We start from the raw sequence: 25,716 nt of genomic DNA, 5'->3' as shown, positions 1-25,716 counted from the left end.
GGCAGAGTTAGACCAGTTATGGAATCTAAAATGGTCAAACCCATAGAAGCAGACAGTAGAGTGGTAAATGCCAGGGGCAGGAGGGAGGGGGGATGGGGAGATGTTGGTAAAAGATACAAAGACTCAGTCTAGCAAGATGAACACCTTCTGGAGATCTAGTATACAGCAATGTGACTATAGTTAACCTCACTGTATTGCATACCCGAAATTTGCTTAAGAGGGTAGATTATAAGTGTTGAAAGAAACAAAGAGAGTGGGAGAGAAAAAGAAGAAAGAAAGGAAAAAAGAGACAAAGAAAGAAAATGAAAGAGGAAAGAAGGAGGGAAGAAAAGAAAAAACAAAAGGAAATGGTAACTAGGTAAGTGACAGATACGTTAATTAGATTGGTTTTGGTGATTATTTCACAGTGTATAGGAGTATAAAAACATTAAGTTGAACACCTCAAATAGATGCAATTTTTATTTGTCAATTATCCCTCGATGAAGCTGAAAAAAGAAACAGGAAAGAAAATTGACAAGGAGGATGAGACAACAGCTGCTTCAGAAGAAATAATTTATTTATTAAAAGGTCAAGAGAGCTTATTGGGAAAGTTAATAAATCTCTAGAAAGCTTTTCTAAAATTGACTCCCTTTCAGATTTTACTGTTAAATTCAGACTTTCAGTCAAGAATATACTACTTTGCTATTATGTGACTTGATATGAAAAATGTATGCAAAAATATTTATCAATTGCTTTATTCTTTTCAAAACCTTGGCATGATTAAAATGAAGATGTAATTTTGTTGATGGTCAAATACAAATAAATTTATTTTCATAATTTTTGATTAATTTCTCAAGATAAAATCTCAATCACATCTTTTCCTTTTAGTATTTAATTCAAAATTTTGATAGCACTGCTTTTTTCTCCCCTGGTACCACTGCTCCTTGAATAAGTCCTCTTGAGTATTGGGCTTGACATGAAGCAGGTATTTAATAAATCAGAGCTATTAAAAATTTGGGCTCTGAACAAAGACTAGAGAAAGGCCCCCCTTACCGTCTGTAATTTGTGCAAGAGTAGCAAATTTTAGTAATGAGGATGCCCTTGAAAGGTACAGGCCATATATTTAGGTGAATAAAAGGAACAAGGACATTTAACTCACAGATGCCAAATAATTTTCATCCACGGTGCCAATGTCAATCAATTGGTAACAGCTGCCCAAGAAACCATGCTGAACGTGATTCACCCACAGCATCATGTCTTAGCATCATATTGATGATACCTGTCTTGGTTGTGGAATGAGGAGTGGACAAGATGTCTTAGGTATTAGCCAGATCCCAATTCATCTTTCATTGATGCAGGCCATCTCATCAATGTAGGTGACACATTACCTTTCACCACTCAGGAGAGAAGCAATGTGTACACAGAAGAGGTTCCAAGGATTTAGGTTAAGTAAATATTATACCCTTACGTGGATATTAAAGAGGGCTGAGATGAAGCTCTGAATATTTGTGGTTCAGCAGCAGTATGATCCTTAATTTTCGTAAACATAGGAACCTCACAGACTTCATGCAATTGGACACTTTACTGATGCAGGGCTATTCGTTCCAGGATTAGGAATTAACTGCATTGAATTCTGTTCCTAATCCAGCACTTCATTTACCAGAATTCTCACCCATGTAAACAACATTTGGCCCCAAGAGAAGAATAAGGTGCCTTCACTTGAAATGACTGGGAAGAATGTGGTGACACAGGGAAATGTCAAGATTAGCTTTTAAAAGGATAAAATACCCTCCAAATTCTTGGCTCAAAATCCTTTGGAAGTCACCACTACCTATAAGATAGTACAACCTCCTTAGCAAAACCTCCCTGTAACTTTACAAATCTTAATCTCCACCTATCTTCCTAGTCTCACCGCTCACTCCCACCAATAAACCTAAATTTCAAGTCCTATATATTTCCAGGTCAGCCATATATCATTCTACATGGCGGCAGTAAAGTGAAGTGGTTAAGTGTGTAGCGTCTGAAGTCCCACCAATAAGGATACCAATCTTTCCCATTTTCTATTTGTATCACCTTGGATAAATTACTTAACCTCTCTAAGCCTCAGTTTCTTCCTCTGTATAATGAGTTTCTTATAGGATTGTTATATGAATTAAATAAGAATCCATATCAGCTTTAGTCCCTGGCAGATCAAAATGCCTTTGTATGTACCGTCTCCTTATCGCACCTCTATAAGGTAGTGTCTATTATAGAAGCCTAATTTATGGGTGAGAAAGGCGTGACTTAAAATAGTTAATTTCTCAAGGCCAGGTGGCTCCTAATCATGGAAATCCATCTCCAGAGTCTATAAACTACTAAAACTTTCCAAGAAGGGGGTCAACAAACGTTTGTCAAATGAGTAAATGAGTTCATGCATTCGTTCTCTTGTATACAAATAGAAACTAAGTATGTTTGTGTTGTAGATTTTCTTAAATGTAAATTGTTCATTTTGTTAGTCTGCATGAGCCCTGGAGCAAAGCAGCCATTTAAAAATCCACTTTTTCGACTAATAGACATTGGAGAGTACCAAAGGTGGGAGGGTAAAAGGAGGATAAGGGTTGAAAAATTACCAATTGGGTACAACGTTCATTATTTGGGTAATGGGTACTCTAAAAGCTCAGACTTCACCACTACCCAATATATGCATGTAAGAAACCTGTAGTCCTACCCCTTAAATATATAAAATGATAAAATAAAAATTTACTTTTATAAGCCCAAGAAAGATCCCAACCTATAGTAAGTGCTCAATCGATGATGCTGAAAGAATAAGTGATTGATAGAGTCTGACACCCATGTCAAGGAGGATAGAGTGCTTCCAGCCAAATGACTCTTTCTCAGTCAGCGTAAACCTCTGACAACCTCGTCTTGCCTGCAGCTCCTGCAGCATGAGACCCACCAGCCATGAAAGAGGCAGGAGTTTCAACGGATCACTGAAGCCGAGGTTGTTTCCGTGGCACCTTGGGCATCCTGAGGCTGCTCCCTAATGCGGGTCATTCAAATGGTGACAGTATGATGTGCTGTCAACAAAATCACCCAATTCTTTCAAATGAAGTTGTATGCTAGCTACCCAGCTGATGTCTTGATAAAAAGGGGGAAATAAAATGTCACATGCCGGTTCTGTAAATCAAGTGATAATCCAGTGTGGTCATATGCAAAGAGTGATAGTCTACTCTAGGTTAATTTGGGGGGTCTTTTCCAATGTCTCCAGGCTTCCTTTCATGCTTCGCTGACTCAGGGTATTTCACCCTTCCGCGCATATTCTTTATTCCAGTAGATGTGAGTAGGGAGAAAGAGAGGAGCACAAATGATATTGGATTCCTCTTACGATCTGCCCTGATAAATGGTTTGGCCCCAGCCATCCTTAAAATCATCAGATGAAAAAAAAAAAAACCTATTTTATCTTGCACTGCATCGATTCCCATCTTCCCATTGCCACAATTAATCAAGAGCTAAGTGTACTAGAGACAAATAAGTATCACAGAAATGGCTACTTTCTCTTCTAAAGAGATACGAACATGGTGGCCCTGGGTACAACTTGGCTTTAGCTCAACAGGAGGAAGAGGTCCATGTAAAAGGATGACCTTTGACAGGAAGGCTTTCTGCTTTGGTACTTTGTGAAACAAATAGTTTCCTGAAAACAAGAGCCTAATGCCCAACCTCCCACTAATGCGATTAAGGGAGCTAATTTCCTGGGTTGGTTTCCCTCCCATTGCACCCATCAGAGCTGGACTGCTACAAAAGGCCCTCTCTCCTGGAAATTGCTCCCTCCTAGAATACACAGAAAAGTATGGCTTGGCTGATGCTGAAAAAAAAACATAAGGGATAAGGATGAATATTGCTTAGCAATGGAACAGCTGTGACTGGACTCAACGCTAGACTCAGTGTGGGTTGTAAAACCTTCTCAGTGCATTTGCGGCATCTTCCCTCAAGCCAAGAGTAAATATTTACACATGCCAGACTTGATGACAACATCAAATTCTTCCTAACTTGTTGAGTAACCACCGTGAGGTTCAAAGGCTCTGAGGTCTCAACTTTCACACTCAGTGGACTGTGACTTGCAACGTAGGCTTGCACACTTTTCATTTGCTTCTAGAGAGACTTCCTTATGCCAAAAGGTGACTTTCCCATTCTATTCCATTAAGGAGTCATAACTGGCTCAGAATGCCTGTCCCAGATGACAAATCTTCTTTAATTTTGTTTTCATTCTTTACAAGGAGATTAAGAAACCTCCACTGAATAATAAAAGGTTATCAGGAGGCGCTCCCTGAATTCAGGCGCTTGATGTGCGTTGATTAAGTTGAACTGAATTGAGGCCACTACTTGGAGGGAGATTGTTTTTCCAAGAAAGACAAGAATAGCAGAGAATCCTTCTCTCTTTCGAAGAGAAGAAAGGAGCAACTCCACACGGCCTTCAGGTCTCAGGAAATTAATTTATAAAGCAGGCTGCATGCAATGCTGTTTGACTTAATTAGCAAGTAGTAAGGACACAGCAGCCACATGCTCAAATTTATAACCAAGTGTACAAAGAAAAATACTTGCCTCATTCTGCAGCTGTGCAAGGAGAAATGAAGGATTCCCCCCCAAAATAATTTGAAAACATTCCTCCAAGAACTTTGTTAATTGTCTTATAAAGTTGTCACTCATTTGGATGTTTGGGGTAGTGAAAAGCTGATGTAGTGATTGAGTAATTAAATTCCAAGTAAGGCTTTATGGCCCTTGAAAGAAGAGGTGAATGTACATTTCGAAGGTAACCCCATTCTCCACTAAGCACACAGCAGGTAGTCATTAAAGACAGCATTGACAATGGCTGTTCAACAATTCAGCAATTATTTGCTTTGTACCTATCATATGTAGGCTTCACATCAGTAGCTGAAGATGTAAAGACCCTGCCCTAACTTTAAAACACTAGTGGTCGTATGATAAATATGTAACTAGTCTTGTCATCTCAGTTGATGACAACTCCATCCTTCCCATTGCTCAGGTTTTGACCTTGGAGTTTTGAGATTGCTTTGTACCTTTAACTCCTGTGTACCTTTAACTCCTTTGTAGCTTTAACTCACACACTATGTTCAATCCATCAACAAATCATATTTGTTCCAACTTCAAAAGATATCCAGAATCTAACCACATACTGCCACTTTCACTGCTCCCATTGGGGCCAAGCCACCAGCACCTCTCTCCTGGATTACTGCAATGATTTCCTAATCAACGGCACTGCTTCTGTCCTGTACACACTTCCCCCACCATCTCTTCTCAATGTACCAGCCAGAGTGCTCCTTTAAAAACATAAAGGCAGTAATACGTCATTCCTCAGCTCAAAACCTCCAGTGTCTCCTGATGTCTCCGAGTCCAAGCCAAAGTTCTTATAATGGTTATATGGTCGTGTATGACCTAGTCTTGTTTAACCTTACCTAGAAGTGTCCTCTGTGCTCACTCGGCAACAGCCACACTGCCTCCCTCTGTTCTTCCCTACTTCAAGGACTTGGCAATGGCTATTCCCTCTGCCCGGAATGCTTTTCCCCTAAATAGCTTGTTATCTTGCTCTAGGATTCAAACATTTCAACTCTACTGTCCACATCTCACCCTTGGTACCCCAATTTGCCTTAGGCTGCTCTGATTTCTAGCAGCACTTATCACTATAACAGTATGGAGTTTTCGTATCTATCAGATTACTGTTTATTGCCTATTGTTTATTGTCCCACTAAAAAGTAATGTCCAAGAAGACACAAATTTTTTTTTATCTGTTTTGTTCATTGTGCCTAGAACAGTGCCTGGCACATATTAAATAAGTGAGTGAGTGAATGAATGAATAGTGATAGCAAATGCCATAATGGAGTCATGTATAAATATCACACTTGATTAGCATACTTAGCTAAAAGGCTCACTGTCTATCTATGCAGCTTCATGTAGACATTCCAAAATAGAGATATAGACTTTAATTCAATTCAACAAATACTCATTTACCCGCTCAATATGTCCAAATGCTTAGATTAAGGGCCTCTATACAGGTTGAATTCAGATAAATAAATAGAGTTCCTGCCTGGATATTACAAGAAAGAAAGTACATTCGTTTCTTTTAAAGATTGACCGCCCAGCAAGACAGCTCTAATTTATTCTAGATCTGAGTGTAAGCCATGCTGCTCTTCATGGCTGGGAAGAGTTTTGTGTAAGGTGACCAGTTAAATCCCTTTCAGTCATGACTCTACTCTCCATGTCCTCTTTCTTTTAAATGGCAGTTAGGCAAATTTCACAATCACTTACAGCAATTTACAGAAAAATAAATTAAAGTGAGACTGGGCTGGGCATGGTGGCTCATGCCTGTAATCTCGGCACTTTGGGAGGCCAAGGCAGGAAGATGACTTGAGGCCAGGAGTTCAAGTCCAGCCTAGCCAACATAGTGAGACATCATCTCTATAAATAAGAAATAAAAAACAACTAGCTGTGCATAGTGGTGAGTGCCTATAGTCCCAGCTACTCAGGCTGAGGTGGGAGGATCACTTGAGCCTGGGAGGTTGAAGCTGCAGTGAGCTGTGATCACACCACTGCACTCCAGCCTCAGTGACAGAGTGAGACCCTGTCCCAAAAATACAGGGAAGGGAACAACACACAATGGGGCTTGTGGGATGCAGGGTGTGTGGGCAACGGAGGGCATCAGGAAAAATAGCTAAGGCATGCTGAGCTTAATACCTAGGTGATGGGTTGACAGGTACAGCAAATCACCATGGCACATGTTTACCTATGTAACGAACCCGCACATCTTGCACATGTACCCCAGAACTTTAAATTAAGAAATAAATAAATAATAAAATAAGATGGGACTGGGCTGAGCAAACTGTTGAAAATCAACACAGGGTCATCAGTATGTTGTGGTTTAAATATAAGGAATAGATATGAATTAATCATGCACCTAGGTTCAGTGAGAAAAGGATAAAAAATCTGTAGAGTATTGCTATTCTAGTAATGACTTGAGAAAAATACGTGTCACCATAGAACCTTTTGCAATGAACGGGCATAATGCAATACTGAAAAAGTCTACCAGTGGTCTGCTACTGGTTAGAGCTGAAAACATAAAAATTAAGTCAAGTAATGCTTCTAATAAAACATTTGCAAGTCAGTTCCCCACAGGACAGCTTTTTGAAAAGACTCAATGAGGGCAAGGATTTTATGCTAAACTTAGAGGATAAGTACTTTCAAAATTTGACTTGGGGCCTTTGTATTTTTTAAGATCCAGAGTAAATCCCTTGATATCAAATAGTGCAGCTACACAACTTTTCAATCAATACTTGAGGGCGTATGTATGTGGGAGAAATACAATGGTGAATTTTGAGAGCCACTTATTTTATGAAAATTCATGACATCTGAAAGCTCTCCCTCTGCATGCCAGAGAAGGAAGGAAGTAGTATCTGGCCACTGCTCCACAGAACCAGAACTCGCAAGTAGCGAGGGATCCCATCTCACCTAAGTAGTTGTCATCGTCTGTTTCCCCTGAGAAACTGTGCTGCCGCACATCAATATTGGTAGCACCAGCTGGAATTCGGACCACAGTATTGTAACCTGAAAAGAATTTAGCAGAAATTCAGTACTCCACAGAATGGTTCACTTTCTCTAAGTATGGGAAACAAAAGTGGACAACAAAGAATAGAACATAATTCTCATACAATTCTATTAGGTGCCTTCTAGTCGATGGATAATCCACCATAACAAGACCGATTTTTATGCTCAACATTAATATTTTTGCGTATTACATGTGGTTAACAATTTTCAAACTTTGACCATATTCCTTCTCATGGTTCTTAGGAGCAAATTCTTACCATAATGTACTGTATTAAATGTTCCTGCCACTGTTTTGCATGAAGAATTATCGCCACCACAAACCCCACATTTATCTCTCCGGGCTTTTGAGTTTAAAACATGATCGCATCCAGCTTGCTTTTAAAAAGAAAAGATTTGAAATAAATGTAAGTATTATAGAGATTATAAAATGGCAAATAATGTGTTTCTTTTAATCGTGTGCACTAAAAATGACAAGAAAGTCAAGTCCCTTAAAACTTGCAAAGGTTGAAAACTAAAATTATATACTGTCTTGCTATTTAAAATGTGGTCCTTGGACCAGCAGCCATGGGCACCTTTGATGTGGTCAGGAATGCAGAATTTCAGGACCCACCCAGATCTACTGGATCAGAGTTAGCATTTTAAGAGGATTCCTCAGGTGCTTCATCTACAGATAAAAGTTTGAAAAGCACTAGTCTGTAAGTAAGCACAGTAATTTTTTAAAAAATTGCTTAGGAATGAAAAAAAAAAAAAGGGCATAGGTGAGAACTGTATCTAATTAAAGAGCTCATGCCCCATCTTAAGGGAGTAGCCGCTGTCCACTCCAGACTACTGCTGCCATGAGGGAATGGGAGTCCTGTGTTGACATTTTTTCCCGATTTTCCAAAGAAGCTGGAAAAATTGATTTCATGTAAAATCCCATAGGTTTAAATATTGGCTATGAATGCCAGCCAAAGTACAACCATGGGCCTCCAGTTTGAGGCCTGAGGCTCCATCGAGTGGTCTCCTAAATTTCTCCCCATATTAACACAATGCAGCCATGTACACTGAACTCTGAAACATACAATGACAATGACCAGAAGACCAGAAGAACAGAGTCCACATTCTTGTCCGTTTTGTTCATTTGTGTGAACTAATCTTTGAGGAAAAACTCAGCGTGTTGCTGTGAGATGGACAGACAAGGAAATCTGCAGTATAAGCTATTAGTCAGGGGGTCATGCGCTTAGGGGCTCTTTCAATCAAATCCTTCCAACCAGGAACTCCAATGTGCCTTTGCACCACAGGCAAAAAAAGAGAAACAACAACAACAACAACAACCAGAGGCATCATCTCAGAGCCCAACCGGGTTAGGAATAATTTTTTTTTTTTTTATTATACTTTAGGGTTTTAGGGTACATGTGCACAATGTGCAGGTTTGTTACATATGTATCCATGTGCCATGTTGATTTCCTGCACCCATTAACTCGTCGTTTAGCATTAGGTGTATCTCCTAATGCTGTCCCTCCTCCCTCCCCCCACCCCACAACAGTCCCTGGAGTGTGATGTTCCCCTGCGGCACTATTCACAATAGCAAAGAGTTGGAACCAACCCAAATGTCCAACAACGATAGACTGGATTAAGAAAATGTGGCACATATACACCATGGAATACTATGCAGCCATAAAAAATGATGAGTTCGTGTCCTTTGTAGGGACATGGATGAAACTGGAAAACATCATTCTCAGTACACTATCGCAAGGACAAAAAACCAAACACCGCATGTTCTCACTCATAGGTGGGAATTGAACAATGAGAACTCATGGACACAGGAATAATTTTTGACTAACGAGAATGGTGAAATGGTATCTAGCCCCTGAGAAATCACTGCTCTGATGCTTTGCTGTTTCCCAGAAGTTTCTCAATTTCCCTTTCAAGAATAATTAATTAACAGGAAAGTCTCAGGTAGCAATGATCATGGTTAAAAATGTGAAGAGAAACTTGAGTGAGGCCACCTCTTCTTCCTGACATATTTCTCGACCTCAGCTATTCAATCTAAAAAATTTGCTGTCGGGAAGCATTTGGGAAGCGTTTTCTTAAGCATTGAGGTTATAGCAAAGGAGTGTGTGTGTAAATGGTTATAATACATTTTTAAGGAGAGGTTTTGTGCAAGACCCCCACAGAGACTGAAAATGTCAAGAAAAATCCAGGGCAACGGTTCCCAAACTTTGGCACTACATGCATCAGCAAAAAGTGATATTGATGCTGTTGCTGATCCTGGGGCCACACGTTGAGAACCACTGCCCTGGCAATAGTGCACAGATATTAGCAGTTGTTATTCTATCTAGGAAGCCACAAACCACAGGTTGGCAGCGGGAAAACACAGTGAAGAAAACACCATCTGGGACTTACCCGGCAAAGGCCCTGGACACAGATATCATTTGTGTCCTGGCCACAAGGAGTTCCATCTATCACTCTGTCTCGAAGCTGATAGTAGGCTGTGTTCCCTGCCACTCTGCAGAACAACTTGCACCGGTCCTTCATCAGAACTAGAGAGGAGAAACAATACAAGTTGACTTTTGTGCCTGGCCTCGGTGCCAGCCAGCCAGCGGTGCACAGATACACCAGACACACTTACTTCCACTGTATTTAGGGACCCAGCGCACATTGGGAAGCAGACCATTGATGTTAAAATGCTTCCCGTCAAAGTGAGCACACTGCTCATCTCGGAAGTCTCGCTTCTGCTTGAGACATGGCTCCGTGTTGCAGGACTTAAATTTCATTCTACGTCCTACACAGTATTTTCCACCATTTTTTGGTCTGAAAAAAAAAAAAAATGTGAAGAGCACACACACTGTATTATCATGTATTCCTGTGAATATCACTCCCTCCTTCATGACATCCTGTCTTCTAGAGAAGTAAATCTAGGGTGGCAAATGACAGAGGAATGGGCAAGAGCTCTGAATCCTGGTTTTGCATCCTGCCTTCAATACCATGATGCGTATAACTTTGGGTAAGTCACTTGACCTCTGCAAGCTTCCCTTATATTTTCAAAATGGGATGTAGCTATCTTGTAGGCTGTTGTGAGAATAAATGTTAGGATGTATAGCTTAAAGTATGAGATACAAAGCCTGAATCTGAATCTATTAGGCCACTTTTTGTTCCTTTTCTTCCGAACATTCATGGTGCTTCAATGTTAAAAATGCAGACGATGAACGGTACCCAAGAGTAGTTTGGAATGCTCCCTATCTTCCTTTTGTACCTGGACACATTCACAGGAGACCATCATAAACTTGTTCCCTCACACCTCCATTCATTCTGTCCCTCTACAGCCTCTCTCCAGACAACCATTGTTTTTGCTTGTTTTGTTTCACAAATAAAATGGAATAATGGGAATGTGTTCATATTTCGACTAACTTAAGAGGAGAAGCAGGAAAGAGCATACTGGTTTCATTAGCTTTTGTGTGATGAGTGTATGGCATACGCCTTGCAAAGCATCACAGTGCAAATTTAATCTCGGCATGCAACCCTGTGCATGTATATTCCAGATGTGCTCCAGAGAGTAAATTATACAACACATCTACTAGCAGTCAGCAGCATGCCAGACTCTTCATGGAAAAGGGAAGATCACAGAATCGTAGGACATTGGGGCTCACGCACCCAGGGCTGAAACAGCTCGGGTTTCACAACTGCCCTAGGACACCCCTGCAACTGAAAGGACATTTTTCACCTTTTCGCCTTTAGAATGAATCTTTCAGAGTAATCTGGACTATAAAAAATGGGTTTTGCCTGGTTTGTTTCAAACAGGAGCTTTGGGGAATGAGAAATATATCTCTGCTCATGAAATACAGAATGAGGGGTAGAAAGAGCTCTAGAGTCGGATCTCGCTTCCACTCTGGCCCTATCCTCACTGTGTGGCCGTACACTAAGTTCTCAGTCTTCCTGAGCTTCAATTTTTCCCCTGCTCTACAATGAGTGCACATAGTAGATGCCATAAAATGTTAGCTGCTATGATACTACAGGTCAGCACTGCCCAATCTAATCTGATCCGATTCTGCAGTTGGCTTGAGCACCCACTCTGAGCACTGAGGGAGGACTCAGTGCTCTTGCAGCGTGCCCAGGTCCCACAAAGGCCCTCCTGGAGAAGCTTGTCCTGATACTGTTATAAATGTACTTGTTCGATCGAACATTTGCAACATAAAGTAAGAGCAAGGGCTTTGCAGTCACAAGCAGGGGGTGGGGGCGGGGGTGACTGTGTGTAAGCTGTCTCACCTCCCTGGCCTCTATCTTCACGTGTAAAACAGAGATGATGCTGTGTACCTAAAAGGCTTGTTGTGACTCTGAGGAACTTAACAAGAAGTCTGATCAACATTCACCATTATTTATCATAAGGAAGACTGCATCGAGGGATGCAAAATGGCACATAACACAGTTGTGTCTACATCTGTCTGTTTCTGCGTTAAGCACAATTAAGCCCATATACTATATATCTGCACTATTCATTCAACCTGGGAAATCTCCTTCATATCTTGTCCAAGGCTAGGGAAGATGAGGTGCTTTTATAGCAAGCGACAGGACATTTAGAGAAGCACTTTGCACAAAGGTCACACAGCTAGCAAAGGAGGAGAGTCAGGACTGGAATCCAAGTCTCCCAGACCGCTCTGTGCACATCTGCTACATTATCCACATGCTGCGGTTCACAGTCTTTTTTCTCTTTTATTTTTTGGTGCCATTTAGCGATGCAGAATGGGTTTCCTAGATCCAAGCCCTTTTCTCAGTACCAAGGCACCCCAGTCTCATACATAAAATATCACAGATTACCCATCAATAATAGATCAGGACTGTATACCTGCTCAGGTGAAACTTGTTTTAAATGTGCTACAAGGAAGACCCCCTTCAATTTTTCTTCCACTTGAAATTATCTTTATGGAATCTTTTTAGATGTCCCAGATGACTATGGTGGATCAATCATTTATTTATTGCCTGAAAGTAACTCATATTTCTTTCCCTTTGAACGTAAAGTTTTTTAAATTGATTTTTTGTTCTCTTACATAACAAGTCTTAGCTGATTCTTGAAATTTATCAAATGCAGTAGTTCTTCTGACTGCAACTAGTTATTACTTACAGGTGGCTTCCCTTCAGATGGTAACAGTTTCCACCTTTGCTTGCTTTGACCACTATAACATGGCAAGTAGTATTTTGGGATTTATTTTTATAGAAAACATTTTTTATAAACACACAAAAAATACTATATGTGACAGGCAATACTCCTGATGGTTAGAAACATGGACTCTGGAAATAGAGGGTTTGAATCCCAGCCATGCCTCTTAATAATGATGCAATCTTAGGCGAGTTGCTTAATCTCGCCAAGGCTCCGTTTGCTCATCTGTAAAAGGGAAATGATACTAATATCTACTTTATAAAGCTGTAGTGAGGGTTAACTATATTAATACATTCAAAGCACTTTCACAAAGTGTGGCTCACAGTAAGTGGTTAATAAAAGTTTAGCTATTACAAGATTTGGCAAACTACCATCCTGTGGGCCAAATCCAGCCCGCCACTGATTTTTGCATGGTTTGGGAGCTAAGAATAAGTTTTACATTTTAAAGGAATTGAAAAAAAATTTTAAAAAGAAAATGATTTGGGGACACATGTGAACTATGGGAAATTCAAATTTCCGTGTCCATAAATAAATTTTTATTGGAACATAGCCACACCCACATTGTCTACGTTTCTCCGTGTATCAGTAAGGTTGAGTAATTGTCATGGAGACCACATAAACCTCAAAGCCTAAAATATTTACTATTTGGCCCTGATGGAAAAGGTTTCCTGATCCCTGGACTATTCTTGTCTCACTGTGCTACGTTCCAAATTCTGTCACTGACTGTGCTGAGAAGGGAGCCCAGCCCAACTCTTCCTGACCAGACGCTCAAGACCTGGCCTCTCTTCCAGGCTGTCTCCCTTGAGACAGGCCTCTTTCCTTATCAAAATTTGGTCTGCAAGTTGATTTGCTTTTATAGTTGCAAGTTGATACGCCTTTTGTAAAGGCAGGTTACAATTTCTTCCTTAATTATTGACGCGACTTTAACAAATATAAATTGGCCTTCTGAACTGTGTATGTTTCCTCTCTCCTAGACAGTGTGATGCTGCCCGATTTGCATGCACTCTGTAATAGAGAAAGCTTTAGCCAACCAAACTCACCTTTCAGCATGGAAAAGAAATCATCTGATAATTTAATTATTTAGCTGAATAGGAGTATTTTTTCTAGGTAGGCAAATATTAAAAATAATAGGAAACATAGCTTTAAAAAATAGTAACCACATTTCCCAACTATTAAGATCCTTTTAAAATACTGCATGTCAAATAGGGATAGGAAGGGTTTAAGGAAATTGCTAGAGTAATTACTATTCTGCACAGCCAAATTAGATCTTCCTTTCAAGCACGTATTACACAGCCATGCCTGTTAATACACAGAAAGGAAATTCAAGATGATGCATGACCAAAGCTATAAAGAAATTTTTGCAGAGGTCATCACAGGTACAGTCTATCCTCAAGGAAAGCTAAACTTTGGTCTGCAAAAGGGTTTGAACAGAAATCTCAACCTCTACATTTATGTACAATGAATTAGGGTAGGCAGATTCAGGGTTGGCACAAGACATTTCTAAAGATATAACAGGCAGCCCCAGAAGGTAGTCTGATTCCTATGCTTGGAGGTTTTTAAGAAGGGGCCTGATGGCCAATTATGAAGAATGCTGAAAGGCTATTCAAAGATTAGATGGGATGGGGTGGGAGCTGTACCAGCCCATCTTTAATGATCTTTCCAAATGGGGCAGTCTATGAAACTGGATTCTTTTATTTATTCATTAGTTAATGGCTCTTCCACAGTAACCAATTCTTAACATTTCGAAACAACTTCATCCAAACTGAGTGCCTCAAAAAGAGCCTTGCTGTAATTCCTTACAGCCAAACGAGAAATTCATTTTTTTTTGGATGAAATAGACATATGTCTTGAATATGTTTTTAAAGTAAGATTTCATAAGCAGTTGCCATGGAGAGAGCTTAAGGGGGAAATATCTAGTTCACAATCTTTTTTTCCTCAAATCTGAGTTTATTATTTTTAAATTTTAACCTATCTCCTAATTTAAAAGTAAAATAGAAGCACTGGAAAAAGAAAATGCTGTGCCTTTCCTAAGGAACTGACACGATTTTTGTTTTTGATGGACTGTAACAATTCTGTGTACCATTTTGTTTCAGCCACAAAGAAGCTCTGAGCCAAATTTTGAGCACAAAACAAGTATAGGGCCCAAAAGCCGGAAAATACATCTTCTAGTTCCAAAGCTCTGTCTGGTTTTGGTACTGGTTAGTTTTGTTTTGGTGGTTCAGATTTTAAATTTTACTCTATTACACACGTCTTATAGGCCGAGTGACCATATAATTAATTGCCCAATCAAGAACGTTCTGAGAGTGAAAATGGGAGCTATTAATAACTCCTTCAGGGCAACAGATAGAACGAGGGACTGTCCTTGCAAACCAGAACTATGATCACCTTATCTGTAGGGCATGGATCAAAACCGAGATTAAAAAATAAAGCACTTAAAGACAAAATGAGGGCCCCACCTGTAACACCATATATACCAGTTGAGACCAAAATATCTTGTGACCAAAATTAGAAAGCATATGGTTTCTACAGCTTGCTTGTGGAGTAGAGCTTCATCTCATGTACATGGCAAGGCTACTTCTCTTTTTTGGCTTTTATGCTTTCAGGGGGGAAAAAAACTCTCAAGAATATAGTATCAAGTCTCTGGATGCTAAATAAATACACTCTTGAATCAGATAAATATTGTGAACAAAGAAAAAAACAATCCAGTGTCCTTAATAGAGACACACCTTGTACCTTGGATTCTAAAAACACAGCTCTCCACTATATCGTAAGGGCTCGTCGAACTGAAAAAAGGCATATTCCCAGTGAGGGGGGCAGCTGTTCCCCTCAAACTCCTTGAGAAGCGTGACAGCAACCACTTCTACGTTCTACATAATGAACCATCTGCTCTGTGAATTTCTCTGAACAAGCTTTTAAACTGAGATTTGGATCTGATTTTCCCTTTTCTGTGTTCCTTTCTCTTTTCAAATTGACTCCCCCAGAGCCATTGTAACCTCCGTATTCAGAGGCAGTCTCCTTCCTCAATTAACAGGGACATCCTAAAGTGCAAATAACTTGGAGGAGTTTTAATGAAATGATGTCAGTGCTGACACTCAACTAGGTGGAATTTTTTTTTTTTTTTTTTTTTTTTAACTCTCATAGCAAACAGCAGGGACAAGGACCTCTAATTGAGGTCTTTAATGATCGGTTCTTAACTTCTGAATGTGAGGATCTTTGTTGCACTTTGAAGCTCAAGATCCTTTTCTGCTGAGATCTTTACACTGGGTGATTTTCTTTGTCTATCCCATTCCAATTATGCAGTGATTTATCTCTCTCCACTTTTCACATTACTTCTAGAATTGCTCAAGACTTAAAAAAGTAATATTTTAAAAAAAAGGCCAAACACTTCTTTTGAATGGAATATTCTTGAGTCAAAAATGTTTAAAGTGCTTATAAAGTGGTCACTGTTTGCAATATCCATACCCTCATGATAGCATTTACTATAAACTAATAGCTTTGTTCAATGTAGCTACCAAACAGTTTTTAATATGTAAAAAATTCATCGTATTAGTTGTTACGATACAAGGTTTTCTTTTAAAGCTTCAACAATACAAGCAACAAGGAGGTATAGCTGAGTTTAAAAAGCAGTATGAGCCTTCTTTTATATTATATGATACTTATTTTATATTATATGGTACTTATTTCATATAATACGTATTTACATCCACGATCTTTTCTAACAGTCTGAAATGACACACACGGAATTATTTTTCAGTGATTATTTCTCATGGTGAGTAGGCAGGAAGTAGGAATAGTGTGACAAATTCTAAAATATTCTATATGTTTGTGTCTGAATTTTTTTAAGCATGATCTATACACTAATATTTAAAAAACTAATTCAAAATATAGGCTATATAGAAAATCTAAGGCTTATTCACTTTTATCCATAGCTACAGTGTTAGTTTTATGGAACAGAGTCAATATCTCACAGCCCTTTAGATATCTTCCTTGTTGACCACTACATGGACATGAAATAAGGTTGGGTTATGAACAAAAATGAGTTAAAGTAAATTAATCATCATCTGTGATTTGTAGTACAGAGTATTTAGACCAGGGCTTGCAAACCAGTTGCCTACAGCTATGTTCTTTTCGATTCACACAATTCAGATTTTTCATAGAAAAGATTTGGAAGCTTTGCCAACATTAGACTCTTTTCTTACCTCCAAACAATCAGCCAGACCTGAGTAGTGCCCTGCACTTGGTCTCTACAATACAACTATTGTATTACCCTAGCCTACTTAGTTCCTTTACTTCACCTGTTTGCTTCTCAGTACAGTAGAGTTTGCTATCCGTGATCTAAGCTATTAAAAATAAATGAGACTGCTAGGGGAAATCATTTTACAAAATCCCAGAGCAGCTAGGGTCTTAAAAGTGGTTGTTGGTTTTTACATCAAAAAACTATCCCTATAGATTTCTTGGTTCCCAGCCTAAACAGGGTTCCATGGCAAGTCTGAGAAAGTGCCATACAAACTATTACTTACTTTTACTAGCTATTATTTTCTATTCCTTTTCAACTATGTATGTCTTAGATCTATGTAAAATTGGATGTCATTTTTCATAATGAAGACAGCAATTTATTATCTATAAACAGCCTTCCCCCACCCTCCACCCTGCCCATGTCTGCTATGACAAATGCTGGGGGAAAAAGTCCGTGGACTTTATTGAAACATGTCAGTCCTAACAAGGTTAGGCTGGTAGAGGTTGCCATGGTCACACAGTGAGAATTATTCTGAAAGGCAAGAGACTCCCTATCTGTAAAATGTCAGGTTGTGGGATGGGGACCTCAGCTGTCTCACCTGTAATACAACTAGATTGATTAAAAAAGTAATTCCCTATCACAGAACACATTATTGGTGGGAAAAAAATAAAAAAAATTAAAAAGTAATTCTTGATTTGGGGTCCCAAGCCCCTTGAGGTCTAACTAGAAGGAATATATTAGTCTACAAACTGGATGAAAATGTCCAATTTTTTTGTTTCCATGTGAAAATCTATCTAGTCATTCCATTAGTGTGCTATCTTAAGCTCTGAGTGTAGCGGGGAGAGTGAGACCTGCCTGATTGTCAACACCGGGAAACAGACCGACCACAAAACCATCAACTGTTTGGTAGATAAAACTTTGAATAACAAAGGATCTTGAGAGAAAACAGTAATACAGGGGGAAGTGCCTGGGAATAGACTTTGGGTACCGGTGGGTCTAAGCAGCCCTTGAAGTTTATGTTCTTTCTCAGCTCTCTAACTTGGAAAGTGCTCTTCATCCACCAAAATTATTCTCTTTAGGAATTTCGTGTCCCTGCCATGGCAGTAATAACAGTTACACATTCTAGGACTTACTCTGGTCTGTTGCACTCTCGAATGGCTGTTTTGATGCCCCCTCCACATGTTCTGGAGCAGGTTCCAAAGGGACTCCAACTTCCCCAGGATCCATCTGTCACGGGGACATCCATTTCTTTGGGAACACAAAATCCATACTTGCAGTGCTGTATTTAATAAGGGGAATAGTGAGGGAGACTTGGCGCTGTGAGTTGTTACAGGACTGGCTGTCCTTTTAAACACACCATACTGTAATTCTTTTCCATGTGTGGGTTTGAAATGCTGCAGGTTCATCACCTATATGAATAATGGAAACTATAGGGATTTTAATCTCACACTTAGTCATTTTAGGCTGGGTCTTCCTTTACAGCTGGCTTGAATAAAACTGGCCAGTGACTGGCTCCAGGCTGACAGGGTAACTCCAATGGCAAGCTTCAAACCGCTCAATTAGTTTACTTGGAAAAACCAGGAGAGGAAATGGGAAGAGTGGTTATATAGACAGGGCCAAAATGAGTTATAAGATTTGCACAGTGAATTTCCCTCAACAAGGCCTGGAGAAGTTACAAGTCTGGTAACCTATAATGCTTTATTGCTCCCAATTTTAATTATATTGGAGAGTTATAATTATAAAAGCGAGTTACATGATTCCTATAAACACACTCCAGGAAAGCTGTCAGGATGAGACAAAAGCAAAACGGACACACTACAGAGAGCCCTAAACTTTATGACTTGTTTGTTACTAACGGTTTCAGATTCTCCAGCCTGGAGCAGGAAGAAGGCAATGACGTTTAAAAAACAATAATAAAACAAAATAAAACTCCTCGGCAGGACAAGGGAGGAGAGAAGCCATTCCAACCCTCTGCCATTGTTGGGGTGTGAAGCCCTGACACAAAGCCGAGGTCACTGAGCAGTGGACAAAGGAACAGTGGCGGCAGTGGCCACAGGAGGGTGACGCCCCGCGGCTCGCTCAGATCTCTGAAGTGGAGCTGGTGGCTGCTGTCGCGATTTATCCCCAGGGAGGACACAGCCACCAAGAGGGGAGAGGCAGAGAGGTTTGAAGGCCAGGGAGTGGGGCAGTATGCAGGGAAGGTGGAAAAAGAAGAGGTAGGTGAAGGTCTCAGTGGGAATAGCAGGCCCCACCCCCACATGAGGCTTGGTAAACAATTATTTAAACAGTGCAATTAAGCTTTCTCCAGTCTGCCTGGCCTCCTCCCTTGTAATCATCCTCTTACAGTATCTGAGGGCACATCCCTTTCCCTGGGCTGTTTGGCTGAGGCTTAAGATGTTCTGCATCTGAACCCTGGGTGACTCAGGACCCACGAAATGCGCACTGAGGCAGCGGGGACTACATCACTCTCTGGAAATCACTTTATATGTGTCTTTACAGTGGTTGTGAACATTTCTTAGAAAATATACATATAAAAATAAATGAACAGATGGACAGCTTTGTCTAGAGTACCTCTGTCCGGTAGACACAGAACATGAACCACACATATAATTTAAGAATTTCTAAAGTCACATAAACTAAAAAACAAATTAATTTTAATATATTTTATTTAGCCCAGTCTATCTAAAACATTGTTATTTGTACATGTAGTCAACATAACATTACTCAAGAATTTTTGTTTGTTTGTTTTTTTGAGACAGAGTCATCCTCTGTCACCCAGGCTGGAGTGCAGTGGTGCAATCATGGCTCACTGCAGCCTCAACCTCCCAGGCTTAAGTGATCCTCCCAAGTAGCTGAGACCACAGACGTATGCCACCATGCTCAGCTAAATTTTTTTATCTTTTATAGAGACAGTTAGGGGTGTGGGTCTTAGTATGTTGCCCAGGCTAATCTCAAACTCCAAGACTCAAGCAATCTGCCCTCCTTGGCCTCCCAAAGTGCTGGGATTACAGGCATGAGCCACCACACCTGGCTTACTAATTAGATTTTTTAATTTTTTTTTTTTTCATACTAAGTCTTCAAATCCTGTGATGTATTTTATACCTAAGCAAATCTCAGTTCATGTCAACATTTTAACATAGCCACACGTGGCTGGTGGCCACCATATTGGACAGAGCAGGTCTAGACAGACAAAACTTAACAAAATATAACAGGTCTCACTGGGACTGGTAACTCTTTTACAAAATAACTCTGTGGCCTTGGGTGAGTCCTTAAAGTTTGTTTCCACAACCAAAAAATGGGGACCTACTGGCCAAAATTATTTGGACTATAACATAAGACAAAGTATGTAAAATACTTAATATACAACTTAGCACAGAGGGGACCCCACTTAAATAATAGTGGCAATGACAATGGCAAACATGTACACTGCACTTAATATTTGTCAGGCACTGTTCTAAGCATTATATGTACAAACTTAGTCCTCACAACACACTATGAAGTAGGTACTATTATGACTTCCATTTTTACGGAAGAAAATGAAGAGACAGAGGGGTTGATGCCAAACATCACTAAGAGGCAGGAATGGTACTGAAACATAGACAAGACTTAACAGTGCATACTCTTAACTGGGACACATGCTGCCTCTTGACTGTGAGCAAAGGGGACAATTTCTGTCATCTAAATAAGGACTGAAGTTTTCACCAAAAGTAAGATTAATGAGATGGCTAGGTGAGACTCAGACTCCAGATTATTCACTCAATATCCATCCTCCCCTTTATCTTGGCAATAGAACCTATATTTTCCAAAGTTTCCCTATGGATAGAGGTGGTCAGAGAGACGTTAGCAGAATTCACTGGGTAGGATTCCTGAAGAGGCCCTTTGAACTCTTTGGCTTCATTCTGCAGGGAAGTCAGACTCCATGGCTGGAGCTACCACAGCCATTTTGTACCTTGAGGACAAAACTAAGGAGTTTTCTGCAAATATATTTTTTCTCTCTTAACACTTCAGACTTCAGTTTCTAGATCTCTTTATTCTATAGATTTTACTTCCACACGAGAGCAAATTCCAAATGACCACTCTTCTCATTAAGCATTACTATAAACCTCAGAACAAAACAAGGGGGTAGATTTATCAGAGTGCTACCATTTAGCACTGCACTCAAATGTTCTTATAGTTGCTTTTTAAAAGAAAACTTCTAATTCAAAACTGATATGGAAATTAAATATTTCTTAGTGATATGACCATTGACAGGTGTCCAAAAGAGAAGAAGAACTTCAGAGGAATATGAAAAGTATCTGATAAGACAGATGCTGGGAATGGGGGCTGTTTGGGAAACATGCACCAAGATAATCTATTTTACCAGGCAAATTCTACAAATAATAATCACACAGCAAAATTACTATTACATTATAAGAAAACATTAAGTGGCTGGTGAAATAAGAGCCAAAATAAAGTCAGCCCTTATTTAAAATATCCAAAACCATTTAAATAATATTTTATACAAATGTATCTTTTTAAGAGGTTGGAATGGGGACTTGGAGGTTGATTTTGTTCAAATGAAACTTGAAACAAGAGTTTCAAACCTCAGACTCACAAATAATGTTAAAACGAAAATGCTAATGGACTTAAGAGAGTGGAGAAAATAAAGAGACATTAGTGAGTCATTCATCAAAATAACATTGTGTCAGCAGACCAAGACAGATTACTGCTGCAGGAGCAGAACAGAAAAAAGAAAAAACATTAACCCAGCAGCCAAGGGAGGCAGAATGTGCTAGCATATAGAGAAAAGGCACATACTGGCAACTCTATGAAAAAGAAACAAAGCAAAAAACTCAAAGAATTTCTATGCCAACATATTCACCTTCTTTGGCATTTCTAGAATGTGTAAATACTCTTCAGGATATTTATATACATCTACATCTTTAATAAAAGCTGCTAGACATGGCCACTTTTCTAAAACAACTAAAAATGGACCTATCATTTTCTCTGCACAGTTCTTCTCCAAAAGCTTCCTAAGCCTGCCTTGGGAAGGCTCCTGCTCTTGCTATAAGCACACCCGCTTGCTTGGGTTTAGCAGGAGCAGGATCTGCTGAAAGCTTTCCCAAAGCTCCCCATCCCTCAGGAGATAGAAGATTATCCTACGATCCCTCCTCTTCTGCAAAAACAGAAGATTGGGAAAAGACACAATTGACATCCTCCAAGTTATTCTGCATTCCAGAATTCGTTGGGTAATCATACTGCTATCTGGAGCTTGATAGCACGTTCATAACAATTTTACTAAATACAAGTCATTTCATCACATGATTGAAAATTTTTCTTTGTTGTGTTTCTTTTGCAGCAATAACGTGTCAGAAACAGACACAGTGGGTGGGTCCATCAGGTTAAGAACCACAACTAAATACCAGTTATTTCACTGAGATCAAACAGATTCAACTTAAGTAATACGATGGGCTGGTTCTAACCCAAGCCAACTAACCAAGTTGTCAAATAGGTGTCATGTTTATTGTCATCTCCTACCAACTGGTAGCAGTTGTTTGGGTCTTTGTGTTTAGAAGGACTCTGAGGCCACATCTTGATTTTGTAAGAATGACTGTCATATTCAGTTTTTAATGGCTCCCATGGATTCTCAGACAAAAATATGATTTTGTGGCCACCAATCCACTAAGTTACATGTCTTGCAAAGATTCAACATGTCTTGCAAAGATTCACTCTTTGGCCAGAGATATACTTCCCTTAAAACCAACGAAAGCTCTAGAAGCTATTACGCTTGTATCTGTATAAACTTTTTGTTAGGTTGCTATTGAGGAAAGTTGTATTCTCAATTGATGAGGTCCCAGCCACAGAGAAATGAGAACATGAGCTGACTCTGTTGCCAATTTAAGTCAAATACAAAAGTATCTTCATTATAAGTTTTTATTTTTGCATTGGACTTTATATTTTTAAACTTTCATATCCTCAGGATCTTTTAACACTGAAAAAACCACTAGTCTTCCTCTTTGACCATCAGAAACTGGAGGAGCTCAGTGAGCTTGAGTTAGGGCCACTCCAGTAGGCCCTGCTGCCGCTTCAGACAAAGCAGTAGAGGAAATGAGGGTGGGGAGGGGCTGCACCAAATGATCTGAGTGACTGTGGACAAATCACTCATTGTGAGACAAGAAACTGAGAAGTTTCTTGTCTATAAGATGAGGGAACAGGGAATTAAGTTCCATCATCTCTTAGCACCTCTTCCACAGAAACATTCTGGGTGCTACCGATTCTATAAGGTAAAGCAGAGGAAAAGGAAATGAGATGAGAATAAATTATTAAAAGTAAGTAAAGTGGACAATGCAAAGAGGAGAGAAAAAATGGAAAAATATATATAAGGATAACAAAACACTCAGAAATATCATTCAGAGATTGTATCCTTGGTAAGTTACAGATAGAATGCCAATTTCCATGTGTATTCTTTTTTAAATCAGGATTTATATCTAAAATTTCTTGTAACCAAATTTTTGGGCTGACGATGGTATCACTAACATGCCACCATTTTTTCTAGATGCACACTAGGTACAGAAGGTTAAGTTAATCATACTCCTAGGTGCATGAGACACTGTTACCATTGGGCCACAAAACTAGCAGATTTTGTTTAGCTATTAACAAATCAGTAGGAACAATTATAACCAGCTCATAAGAACTTGGATTTGGATATATCCTGAATGACATTATAGCTCCTTAAAGGGAATAATGCCGGTTGGCAAAAGCCTGGTATCACTGTAGTACCTGCAATAGATGTACTATCTTCTGTATTTCCTTGGTCCTAAACTGTTCCATCAACTTACCAATAGCTTTCCAGTGCCATCCCCAAAAGAGAAGAAAAAGAAACACAGTCTCACATTAAATGTTCCCATAGGCACACTGGAATTTTAGAAATGTTTAAATGAGAGAAAGTCTTAAGTTGAGAGAATGTCTTAATATTGAAGCATTAATGATAGGTATACTCTCTGGTATCAGCATTATGCTATAATCTAAGTTTCACAATTTTTAATTGTCTAACTTCTAAACGTCTGTCCTCTAAAAAATATTATGCATGCTAAAACAGACTGCATTGTCTTATACTCTAAACATCGGTGTCTGATCATACACCCAAAATCTTGCACATTTCCGCCCTAAGACAGAAAGACAGAACAGGGCATTACTTGCCTTTCCAGGCTCGCACTCCGTCCCATCGGCCCAGGGTGTGTGCTGAGTCCGGCAGCCTTTGTGTACTCCATTGACGTTATTGCACCAGAGCCGTCTACACTGCATCTGCTCAATTCAATGAAATGGCAATTGAGTGACAAGTGATTTATTTGGCAGAATCAAACAAGGCAAAGCTTGCTTTCAACTAATGTTTCGCCAATGACATAAAGTAAGTGGGGAAGGAAATTCTTTTCTTGGTATGATAAATGCTAAAATATTTCAAGAGATAAAGACAGCAGATAAAACACATTTCTATCCCTAGTGATGGATACCCATATTCCCACCACCAAGCTAAGGAAAGAAAACTTCACAGGCACAGCTGAAGGCCCTATGTACTCATCCTCGGTCCCTTTCCCTTCCTTTTCTTTTTTTTTTTTTTTATTATTTATTTATTTATTTATTTAGAGACAGAATCTCGCTCTTTTGCCCAGGCCGTAGTGCAGTGGCGCTATCTCAGCTCACTGCAAGCTCTGCCTCCCGGGTTCACGCCATTCTCCTGCCTCAGCCTCCCGAGTAGCTGGGACTACAGGTGCCCGCCACTGCGCCCGGCTAATTTTTTGTATTTTTTTTAGTAGAGACGGGGTTTCACCGTGTTAGGCAGGATGGTCTCGATCTCCTGACCTCGTGATCCGCCCACCTCGGCCTCCCAAAGTGCTGGGATTACAGGCGTGAGCCACCGCGCCCGGCCTCCCTTCCTTTTCTTATCAGAAGTGACCACAGTCCTGAGTAGTGTTCATCACTACATCATTCCTAACACTTTTACTACAAATGCATATAAATCTCCAGTAATAGACAGCATTTAAGCTTTACAACTGCACCATACTGACATATCCTACAACTTGCTTTCTTCCTCCTCTAAACACTCTGTTTTCTAGATTTATTCCATTTGCTATATTTAGCTCTATTTCAGGGCACAATTTTAAAAGATTTTTTTTAACCTTTCCTCATTGTTAAAATAAACCACACTTATAGTAGAAAAGTTGCACAAGTATTAAAAGTTTATTTTTTTAAATAGAAAAAGTTTCAAACTACCCAGTCTTTTCTGTAGCTTTTTCTCTCTTTAGAGTTGAGATCATACTTTATAAAATTGTTTATCTTGTTGTCTTAAAATTATATCAGGAGCATGTTCCCAGATGTAGATCATTTTCAATTGCTATAAAAGGGAGACCCTGTAATTTCTTTAACCTTTCTTTTGCGTGGCATTTCAACGACTCCTAATTTTTCCTATCATGAATAACACAAAAACAAATATTGCCATGAATCAAGTTTACTCAAAATTTCGTTATTATTTCCATGGAATACTACTGTACTTCTCAATTCACCAGGCAATCTCTGAAGACACTCCCAGCAAAAGAAACACACACACGCCACCCCAAAGAGACAGAACGGGCCACCCCATAGAAGCACAGTTCTGCTCATCTGCAACCTGATAACTGCTAGATGATATCACTGGCCCAAACATCCATAACACATGCAGCAAAACCATCACACAGCCATCTCAGCTGAGGCCTCACCAGAAATGATTTCAAGCCCCAGGTGGTCACAGGATGCTACC

The 25,716-nt window shown here is 39.6% G+C and overlaps 1 protein-coding gene across 2 annotated transcripts in view; it reads right to left on the bottom strand.

The window, feature by feature from the left end:
- Positions 1 to 25,716, bottom strand: part of ADAMTS9 (ADAM metallopeptidase with thrombospondin type 1 motif 9) — a 180,608-nt gene that overhangs the window by 114,931 nt on the left and 39,961 nt on the right. For both annotated transcript variants that reach the window (XM_055259173.2, XM_063630783.1), the window contains 6 exons: positions 24,123 to 24,227; positions 18,077 to 18,222; positions 10,184 to 10,365; positions 9,958 to 10,094; positions 7,830 to 7,947; positions 7,477 to 7,572 (listed from right to left, as the gene is read on the bottom strand). In XM_055259173.2, the coding sequence (XP_055115148.2) occupies positions 7,477 to 7,572; positions 7,830 to 7,947; positions 9,958 to 10,094; positions 10,184 to 10,365; positions 18,077 to 18,222; positions 24,123 to 24,227 (784 nt within the window). The remainder of the gene's footprint in view (positions 1 to 7,476; positions 7,573 to 7,829; positions 7,948 to 9,957; positions 10,095 to 10,183; positions 10,366 to 18,076; positions 18,223 to 24,122; positions 24,228 to 25,716) is intronic.

Source organism: Symphalangus syndactylus, chromosome 21 (genome assembly GCF_028878055.3).
Source record: "Symphalangus syndactylus isolate Jambi chromosome 21, NHGRI_mSymSyn1-v2.1_pri, whole genome shotgun sequence".
Taxonomy (NCBI): domain Eukaryota; kingdom Metazoa; phylum Chordata; class Mammalia; order Primates; family Hylobatidae; genus Symphalangus; species Symphalangus syndactylus.
Note: the sequence above shows the minus strand (reverse complement) of the source record. Positions and strands in the feature narration are given on the sequence as shown.